At 39.5% G+C, this 10,589-nt stretch overlaps 1 protein-coding gene across 1 annotated transcript; it reads right to left on the bottom strand.

The window, feature by feature from the left end:
* Positions 1-414: 414 nt before the first annotated feature.
* Positions 415-9,461, bottom strand: cyth2 (cytohesin 2). The gene is made up of 12 exons (XM_046399971.1): positions 9,267-9,461; positions 7,394-7,544; positions 6,729-6,795; positions 6,524-6,642; positions 6,357-6,437; positions 6,013-6,125; positions 5,442-5,590; positions 5,226-5,337; positions 4,533-4,609; positions 3,775-3,846; positions 3,536-3,690; positions 415-3,366 (listed from the first exon to the last, which is right to left on the bottom strand). Exons 1-12 carry the CDS (start codon positions 9,331-9,333, stop codon positions 3,279-3,281), a joined length of 1,251 nt encoding a protein of 416 aa, XP_046255927.1. The 5' UTR covers positions 9,334-9,461; the 3' UTR covers positions 415-3,278.
* Between the last annotated feature and the right edge of the window lie 1,128 nt (positions 9,462-10,589).

The raw sequence follows: 10,589 nt of genomic DNA, 5'->3' as shown, positions 1-10,589 counted from the left end.
GGTAGTAAATAATCGTTAGCTGTTTGCGTGAATAAACAAAAAAAGGTCCAACAATGACGAGTCTGCTTTGAAGATGTACTGCTCACACATACGTACATGCTGAGGCCTCATGTTCACCATACTGGTTTAGCATATTAGCATGCTAACATTAGCTAATTAGCACAAGATAAAGTGGCCCACAGCTGAGGCTGATGGGATGTCCCTAACGTTAGTTTTGATGGGTTTCAGAGATTTGTTTTAAAAAACTAAATAAAATTTGGGCTTATGGTTGTACTGTAAGGGAATTTAAGTATCATCAAAGTCTTTACAATTCATCCAGAGGGGAACATGAATGTCTATACCAAAACTCAAGTGAACCCAGTAGTTGTTGAGACATTTCACTCAAACCTGAAAGACACACACAGCAACCCATCATCTCTGTTTGCCTTTTATTGTTACACAGTAGTTTACTGGCACCAATGTATCGTGGTTTTCCTTTTGCTACATTTACAGATGATCTATCCATCCTTCACCTTCACCACAGTAAATTAAAATAAATAAATACAAAATAAACAGGCTTTCTGAAAAGAGGTGGCTCTGGGGTCGCAGGAATCAGACACAGAGGCCCAGTTTCAGTCGGATCATTTAAGCATTCATTCATTCTTTGTTCGAATGGAAACAGTTGTTGTCCCAACAGTTTATTTTTGGCAACTTTGCACTTCAAGAATACCCAGAAAATGAAGGCCTACAGACAGTTCATGTAGTGTGTAGAAGCACTAAGATGGGAGATATAAAGTTAGGCCTTTGTCAGTTTGAAGAAGGAAAGTAAAAGGCAATACTACATCTGTATTTGAAGGACCAGTCACTTGTTGTGTCTTTAAAACAAGGTCTACATGTTCTGATCACAGAGAAAAGACCCCCCCCAGCTCCCAGTGATATGACTTCTATCAAGTGAACAAATGGAGCTCAATATAGAATGTGTTGGTCCGAAACAGCTGCTGCTATAGCTGCACTGACCAGTGGGGGGCGTTATACAGTATTTCTACACAGTTTATGGTTCATCCTTCAGCATATTGCAGTGTGTGTGGATCACCAGTAGGAGGTGCTACAGAGTACTGTCAGTTAAAATAACAGCATTTTCTCAAAAATGCTAAAATTGATAAAGTGCAGCAGACAATTATTTTTACTACCATCTAAAAATGCCAATCCAATAAACTACTAGAAATAAGTTTATGAACTGGATGTCAAGCAAATCTATCACTGGACACAAATCTAAACTTGTTACTGATTCATTGCATCTGAATATGTTTTACTATTACATAATGAATCAAAGCTTTCGTTAGTGTTCCTTGTCTGACTTTATTTTGAACTTGTGAATATCGTCCTCATGCTTGAGGCGGACACTGAGCAGTCGATGACATGAACACTACATGTTAGTTTGACAGAGTGTGAGGCCGAGTACTGCTTGTGCTTTAACGAGTCTTGTTTCACTCCAAAAACCAACAGGGTGGTCAAGAGATAAACCAGACTCCTGTACATCTCCTAAATATATCCTTATTTTCAAACTACAATTAAGACAATTTACTCTATGCAGAAATCAACTTCCATTTTAAAAAAGGCAAATTTTCCAAGTCAACAGGGAACACCAACACCTTCCAAATCAGTGCACTAGCATGATCAGCGACGCAGCAGTTACCTACAACTGACGCCTCGGTTTATCAACATGCAGTCCTACAGTAGCTCGTACAAAAAAAAAAATCTGATCTTAACAAAAGATAAAGAATAAATTAATTCATTTCTATGTGTCTCATAACAAATATGCTAACATCTATTTACAAAAAAAGTATACATTGTAATGAGCTGCCTTTGTGATTTCTTGGAACTTACTATAGTGGACAGACCAGGCTCTAACGGTTAAATATCTGATGCAGTTATCTGTGAGAGAGATGTCTGTGTCTGTCTTATAGTGTTGAGCAGGAGGGAAATGATTTGTGGCATGCGAGGACATTACATCTGAGAGGACACGATGAGCAATTGCTCAGTATAGTGTGATAAAGGATTTGTTAAGCTTCTAAACTCGACTAGTTTTCTCTGCCGCTGCTCAAACATGTTAAGAAAAACATGCTAATGAACATATACATGGACTCAGTGAGCGGAAACAAGCAGCTGTCTGGAAGTAGAGAAGCTGCTTGCATTCGTCTCCAAAAGCGAACGTTCTGCCTCGAGACTCGACCACATTTGAACAATCAAGAGCAACATGGCGATATATGACTAGTGTCACCAGTGTCAGTGACAGTGATTTTCCTCACATAATGGTTGGAGTATCAAAGTGTAGTGGTAATGAGTATCAAAGCCATTGAGTGTACAACAGAAAGCAGTGGGCACATCTCGGTTATCATCTGCTTTGTTCATCTGCGTTCTGTGTTCTGTTCAAATGTTCGAATAGCAACTTCATATTTTGTCTGGTGTTAGCACAATCAAGAGAGAAGATTTGTCATTTAAGTAGCACCAGTAAATGTGAAACAAGACTTCACAAGAACTGAAGCGGCTTGCTACACTGAATAAGACCATATTCACACTAATGCACAGGTAAGATAACAAAGAGATGCCTGCTTAGAAGATTTCAGACCACTGTATTTTCACACAGTGGTCTTAAAAGTCTGCTGTACATCTCGAGATGCTAGGAGAATACAGAAACATACAGCCAGCAGCCTTACACGTTTCTGCTGATAGACTACCTGGTATTTTTTAAAGTTTTGTATGTGGTTTGCAACTGTGAGGACAGAAGCAGAAAATTCTCAGAAATCACTTAAGATGCACAGACGCCTGTGGACACAACAATCATAATATCTTTAAAATCTCAGTTTTAACAGTGTTTGCAAATGTGTCCAACATTCAGTTAGCAGATCTGAGAAGCTGACCAAGTGTGGAAGGCCAAAGCAGGAAATGGGTGGTTAAATCAGTGTGAATATGGTCTAAGACAAGCGTCACAGAGGAATGTGGTGAGAAGACGAGACAGACAGTGCGCTATGGCTGTAGTGTGTCAGGCTGTGTACAACAGCGGTGGTGTAAGAACCAAAAGAAGAAGAGGCAGCCACAGTATGTGAGCTCTTCACTCTGAATGTGGCTTTCAACAGTCTGGTAGACAGGATAGGAAGGAGTCAGATGAGGGTGCGTCAAGGGACAAGAAACAAGATGTACCCAAACTTATGAACAGGTAGTACGGAGCAGGGATGTCCAGTGCTGGAAGGAGACAGGAGAACGACAAAGGAAGACAGGGAGAAAATGGAGGCAATCGTTTACGGTTGTTCCTCCTTCTTCTTCAGCGATATACGTTTCTTCCTGGCAGCAAGCATTTCGTAGAAGGGGTCGACACTGACAGCAGATCTGCATTAGGTGACAAATTAACACTACTGAGTGGGATGGATTATGATAACATAAAACTGAAAACATACATGTACATTTCAGACAGCAGTTAGGAAATTAAATTAGATCTTTTTATAAATTTAACCCCCCCCCCTCCATTGTCCTTCTTTTATTTCCCTCATTTACATACTTGATGCTGTGGATCCATTCGTCCTTCTCCTCAGGTGTGGGGGCGGAGATACGATACACCATGTGGTTTCCTTCTACTACTCTCCCATCAGCCTCCGTCTTACATGCCTTAATCAGCTGACCACGGTTGTTGGGGATGTACAGCTCAAAGCAATTCTTGATAGAAAAAAAAAAATTTCGTCAAATCTATAAGTATGATAATACTTAAATTCTTTGTGTTTGGCAAATATGCTAACTTACAGGTTTCCTTGGGTCTTCTACCTCACGGATGCTAAGGTTTTCCAAGGGAATGATACCTCGCGGCTCCTTATCCTGTTTGAAAAACACACAATTACCTTACTACCACAGCCAAAAGAGTTACTACAACATTTGAAGGCTTTTGTGCATGATGTGTTTAATCAGTCCCAGTAGGAGTTTGGAAGCACAACAATGAACAGAAATTTAACTAATCTCTCTACTATTTCTACTCGAAATCGTCAATTATCAACAGTTTTCCCCTAAAAAGTAATCAATTCAATTCAGATTATCAAAATGATCATCACTTTGTTCTTAGCTGCATCACTTTCACTTTTTAAAATATTTGCTGCAATCCTGAGCTACACTGCTGTCCTCTTAGACTATGTGTTAGTTATGTCTGTTTGTGTTAGTGTCTAATGGCAGCTTGTCTATGGTGCCGTCTCTTGTGCCCAGAATGATTTGTGCCTCTCTCTCTTTGTTTTTATTGTGCATGGGAAACCAAACCAGTTCTTCCTCTGGGGATTAATAAAGTTCTGCATCTAATCCTTGAGTTCAGTAACCAACCGCCTTAAAGACTGAGCAAGTACCATTGTTTTTGCAACTGCCTTGCGGTTTCTACACATTATCACAAGTTATGTCAAGATAACATAACAATTCAATGAGTTCTATTGCCATTTTCTAAAAATAAAGCCAAAGCAAGTGCAGCAGTAACATCATGTTGTAACAGTTTAACGCATCAGGTGAATCAAGGAGTGACTTACTGTGGTGTATTCAAAGTAATAAAGGCAGTTGTCTGTGAGAATAAACCATCGCCGTTTCCAGGTTTTCACTCGTCCCCCTGACACAAAAGAGCACAGTCATGACGATGAGTGAGATTTTCATTGGAGATCAAAGCAGGAGGGACACTACTGTACAGTTTCTACAAGCTTACAGCTAACTATGTAGCTAGTCAGTACATACCTCCTGAGATAACAAGCAGCAGCAGTAGAGGGTAGAAATCGCAGGGAAAAAGCGAGACAAAAAGAGGGGGACACAGGGGACAAATAGAGATTGAGAGACAGATGGGGAGGTGGGGAGGAGGAAGAAAAAGAGAGGGAGAATTATATTAGTGAGATCACAGGCCCCGCCATGCAAAAGAAAACAATCAGATTTTTAGATTGCCGTGACACAAGAAAGTGAGTCTCTCGTCATGCTATGGCAATGTTCAAATGCCACAACACTGTGAGTCCAAGTGGAGGCAAAGAGCCAGCAAACCTCAGAGTCAGGAGGGCAGGTTCATCATAGCACAAAGCCTTAAAGAGTACAGCAGCATACAGAACTCATCACTTTCTTTTCTCAATGAAAATGGACACTCCTGACATCAGTAACTCTGGTATACTGGATTTGTTGAAATCAGCATGTGGGGTAGGAGCATCCCACAGTATATCAGAAAAACCTCAAAAGCATCATCTCACCAAGTTTAAGAAGCCAGCCCTCTCTGTCTGGGTTGAAGAAGGTGTGTGTCAGGTCATTGCCGTCATCCTCAGGGATCTTGAAGGGCTCGTTTTTAATGCTCTCATAGAGATTCTGAAAAAACAGATAAGTTAGTAAAATGAGCTCCTTAAAAAAAGTCTTTTTAAAAAGTGTCAATTAATTTTCTCCAAAGGAAAACAACGAAGAGCTCTTCATACTCTGAGCAGCTCCTCAGGCAGGTCTCCCCCCTCGTTGATGCCTCGGTTCATTGAGATAAAACGGTCCACTCCAGGTTTGTCCCTCACATTTGGGTTATGAAGGCTTGTGTTCAGCATAATGATGGCAAATGACAACACGTAACATGTGTCTGTAAACAGGGAGAGACATGCAGGAGAACACTGAACACAAAAAAATAATAATTCAACAAATTCACTTAATATTAGAAATGAAAAAAAAAACAAATACAACTGATTTTTACAACAACTAAAAATATACTACTTTCTACTAGTATATGGGAATGCTAGTCACACATCATCTCAAACAATTTAAGGAAATAATTAATAAAAAGACGACCATAAAAGGAGTTCACTGAAAATGTGTTTATGACTTGGCAGACTCTTGTTGTATGTGTGAGTGCATATCTCCTCAGAAAAACCCCTTCCTGTGATCCTTCACAGGAAAAAAATCATTTAGAGTGAAGGAGACAGAAGTCAAAACATCCTACATTATGTACTTTAGGTAGGACACACCATTACACAACATTCAGTGTAACTGTGAGTTTGTGTTTACCAGTGCTCTGGAAGACACCGGGGTTGCAGTGGCAGTATCTCTGAGCAAAGGCCTCCATCATTCTGTCAATCTTCTGAGCTTCACCAGGCAAACGGAAACTCCACAGGAACTGTCTGCAGAAAACAGGCTGAGGTTTAGGTCAAGCCAGGGAGAACAAGCTCTGTAGTCAAGGCAGAGTCATACAGAAACTGCTGCTCTCTTGCATAACTTTTTCCCTCCCTAACCTGAACAGAGACAGTGGGGCTTTCCATTGTTGAGGTTTGTTTATCAAAGGACGCCAGAACACTGTTCAAGAGATTTTGTCCATGGGTGAAACCAAAATACCACAAACAGACACAGTTTACCTGAGGGCCTGGACGAGGTTGAGATCAGTGAACTCATGGAGGTCAACGAAAGCCTGAAGAACTTTGATGTTGAAGTCATCTCTGCAGCACAGCAATAGAAAAAGCACAGTTACAAATAGCTGATACAGAAGGAGAATAAGGGCAGAAGATATTTTGAGACCAAGCACCTTTCTCCAAGGTAATCCCCTATAGCAGTCTTGTTGAGGCCCTCTCCTTTGTAGAGAAACTGAGCAATGTCTTCTGGTGTGTGTCTGAGCAGTTCGTTCTCCACTAGAAACACAATGCCCTGCGGAGAGGGGAAAGTGCTCGTCACCACACAGCCAGCAAAGAATAAAGACAGGATATACACACACAAATATCAAAGAGCTTTACCTTTTTAGGGTCCATATTGAATTTTTTCCTTCCCATTGCCACATGTCTACTTTTCTGTAGAGTTTTGCTGCAAGGAGCAAAAACGTAAAATGTGAGGAAAAAAGTGGCCTCTGTAGCATTCAAATCAAATCTCCTTATTAATGATGTTAGCAGGTTCACAAACCACAAAAAAATAAATAAATGTTGCCATGTAAAACATTCTGGACAAAACATGTGTTGGTGGATAATTGCACAATGTGTAAATGCACGGTGCAGAAGTTTTGAAGGACAGAAGTACAACACTGGGAAACTTCTCGGATGCACACACAGACACGAACCTGGTAACTTTCTAGATAAAGTTATCTCTGGGGCACGTCACTTGCTTTTTTTTTTTTTTTTTACATTTTGTCCTGAGGGATTAAATCACAGTCTCTTGAAATGACATCATCATGTGCCAATCATGATAAATGATCATCCCCTTTTGGGTAAAGACAAGGGAATGAATCAGGCACTATAATTGGTCAAAGTCTTTCTTTTCAGCAGCCCAGATGCTGCTGTCTCTTGCTATTAAGACAGCACAATTGAAATCCCAGGCATCACCAGCTCTCTGCATACCAGGGTATGGTAAAAATGCACATCTGCTTTGCAAAATGCATACATGTTGGCAGGTCTCCTTTTCTTCTTACCTGCCCTCTGTGCTGGTCTCCAGTCCCTCCACTTCCAAAATTGCCTCTCTTAGCTCCTCTCTGAGCCTCTGGATCTCCTGCAGCAGGACGCCCTTCCTCCTGCGGATGTCCTCCAGCTCAGAGCGCTCCTCTGGGCTCAGGTCTACTGGGACTGTAAGGGAAGAGAAGAAGAATGACTTCATTATGGATGCTGCTGCAGATATGTCAAATGGTAACTGTGCCCAAACAAGCAGACTTATTAATAATATAAAACCCTATCAAATACAACTATTTTGAGAAATGCATTGTTAACTCACTTGGTTATGACTAATTCCTTCTATCTATATCTTACAACAGAAAGGAGGAGGGGTGTGGGATAGCAACAGCAGTCACTGACGTTAGCAAAGGTGAATATAAATCACACAATGGAAAGGAACTGGTATAACATTTCCCTTACTGTCTCCCCTTCTTGTACCTCATACTTTCACCCTCCTTGTTAATGTCTCCTTATTGTATCTTGTATATGCAGTCTGTGAAACAGCTAATTCCAGCCCCTCACCGATAAAACACTGTTATGACTTCAAAGCGTGGTTGACCAAAATCACTAGCTGGGCAATTAGATTTTGTTTTATTTGTTGCAGAATCCCCCCTAGGAATTCAGCCATCGCTACAATTTTAGTGGTTAAATGAATGAAAGTTAAATGGGTTTATCATTTCTGTCGCTCACTGTGAACTATTACTGAACGGATACTGTAATATTTAGACTTTACAGTCTTTGCTACTGCTCCACGATACCAGATAAGATTTCTGATGCGGGCAGAACCAGGGGTCTTTGAACAGGCTAATGCAACAATGCAGCTCTGCAGGTAAAACAAGATTTTATTTTTTAAATTTGATCTTTGCATAACAATACAGAACAACTTATTTTAATTCTCTGGCATAAAAATTCCTGACACAAGCATTTCTATCATAACAGTTTTTAGGAATGTAGGTGCGTTAAAATGGAGGACATAGTGTTGTATTTTTAATCAGGCATCTCAGGAGTTTCAGTTTGTTGTTCACCACTTTGAAGACTGTGTTACAGTTGACTTTCACCAGTCATTTGCCAAAACCATAAATCAAGCTCAAAAATTTGATTCAACATTTCAGTCTCAATAAAACATTATAACCTTCAAATGGATTGTGCTAGACTGTCGTAATAGTCTGGATTAATTTAAGCAAAATGTACCTAATAAAACTGACAACTAAGTGTACAGTGTGTCAAAAATAAATGATATAGTCACATTTTCATACTGGCATATTTTGTACAAAATATCGTGATATAGTTTGTCCAAACCATCCAACTCTAAAGACCAAAACAGCAGTTTGTGATCAGCAGTGGCAGCACCCAAAGCTTCTCAGACCACAGTGTTTACTCTGGGGAAAAAACAGCTGCTTTAAAACACCACCAACCACGCCCACAGTCTGGATTAGCAGTTCTGTTTGATTCATACCACAGCAGCCAGGTACTGATATCAGAGAGAGGACGATTTCAATAGCACAAGCAATATCCGTTTTAACAAGTCGTTTTGTAAGTTAAAGGTTGATCAAAGAGACAAATGCCCATCAGTGTTAGCTGAAACGTTAGCTCCCAGCAAACAGTAAAGAAAAATCAATATTTAGTTGGCGTCAGGCTAAGCTAATGGCTCACTGTAGCCTGTTTTGGTCAAAATGTTGCTTACACATGCTTTTCGGAAAATGGGGTACAGCTGCATGGTCATTCATTTTCATTAAGATGTTCACGCTGAATGAACAGTGTGTCACACCTGAGCAAATAAACTGAGCCATTAGCTACAACTAGCTACAGTTAGCTAGCGAAAACCTATGAAAACAGCTAATTAATAAGCCCACTTACTGTAGTCCAGGTCATCCATTTTTGGCGCTTTACTTTTAGGCATAAATATTTCAGAGTCGACTGTCATTCAATATCAGAAAACTAGGGATATATGTATAAATATATCCTCAAAACTACAGGAAAAAATAGACAACCCCCGGTGTCGAAATATTGGGCCGGAGACAAAGAAGGTGGCGACACCGGAAACGTTATCAGACATTCGGGTACTATACTTCCGGTCAGTGGTTTTTCAAAATATAGTCACTTATATGAACTCATGCACAGGTGAAGGCAAACATAAATGCATAAATGTCAGTCAAATAAGTATATGACTAAACATTAAACATTGAAGTTAATATTTAGGAATTTATTTGTTTCGTAATTAGTAGCCTGTTAACAAACATTTCTAAGTGTACGTGGAGATAGATTGGTGCAGGTTTTTAAATACATTTTAACAGTAAACGTTTACATTTTATAATAAATACAAAGTGATGTGATGTGTCTAAATGCTTTCAGCTAGAGGCATACCTCTCTCAAGGGACATTGTATCTTCATAAAATTTGATTTTGTAGTAATTGTGTAAAAATAGCTATTTAACAAAATCTGTCTGTTTTTGCAAAGACATGAAATACAAAAAATGAAAAAGAGACCTAGGGATTGGAAACCAACTGGTCTCTTTATCAAATGAATGTTACTAGAGATCCTATTTAGAAACTATTGTGGGGGATTTGATTGTACCAGATTATCTTCACCATCAGATGGGTTTTGTTCAGTTGTTATGGAAACGGAGGTGTGAAAAGTTCTATTTTTCTGAGCACGTTAAGGAATTCTCATCCATATTAGCTCACCAACTGATATTGAAAGTTTAGTCTTTACCTTTACAAACACCATTTCTCACCTGAAGGTCTATTTATTAACTGTCCTGAAACTTCTGAGTAGGAAAATTGTGTGATATTAAACTAATACTGACCAATTTGTAATAGTATATTATTTTTGTTTTTTACTTCTCTACATATTTGCCCCAAATCACTATGGTTCCCTAAACTGTGATACAGTTGATGAGATATATCAATACAACAACTATATTCATATTGTATTTTCTTCCATCTTCAGGTGCTGGTTATTTGTTTTGAGTTGCCTGCACATTTAATTATTTTAATAAAATCACTGCCTCGGTCAGTGATTTGATGTCCTCCGGGGCTATGGAACCTAAAAATGTTTACTCAGGGGACTTTGGTCAAAAGCTTTTCCCAAATGGTACACATGTATAACAAAACAGAAGTCAGTAAATTTACAAGAGTACAGTAGAGGTGCTTAAAAGAAGAAGGAAAAGCCCGAGGGACC

Source organism: Scatophagus argus, chromosome 9 (assembly GCF_020382885.2).
Source record: "Scatophagus argus isolate fScaArg1 chromosome 9, fScaArg1.pri, whole genome shotgun sequence".
NCBI classification, from domain to species: Eukaryota; Metazoa; Chordata; class Actinopteri; family Scatophagidae; genus Scatophagus; species Scatophagus argus.
This window is presented reverse-complemented; position numbering and strand designations above follow the sequence as displayed.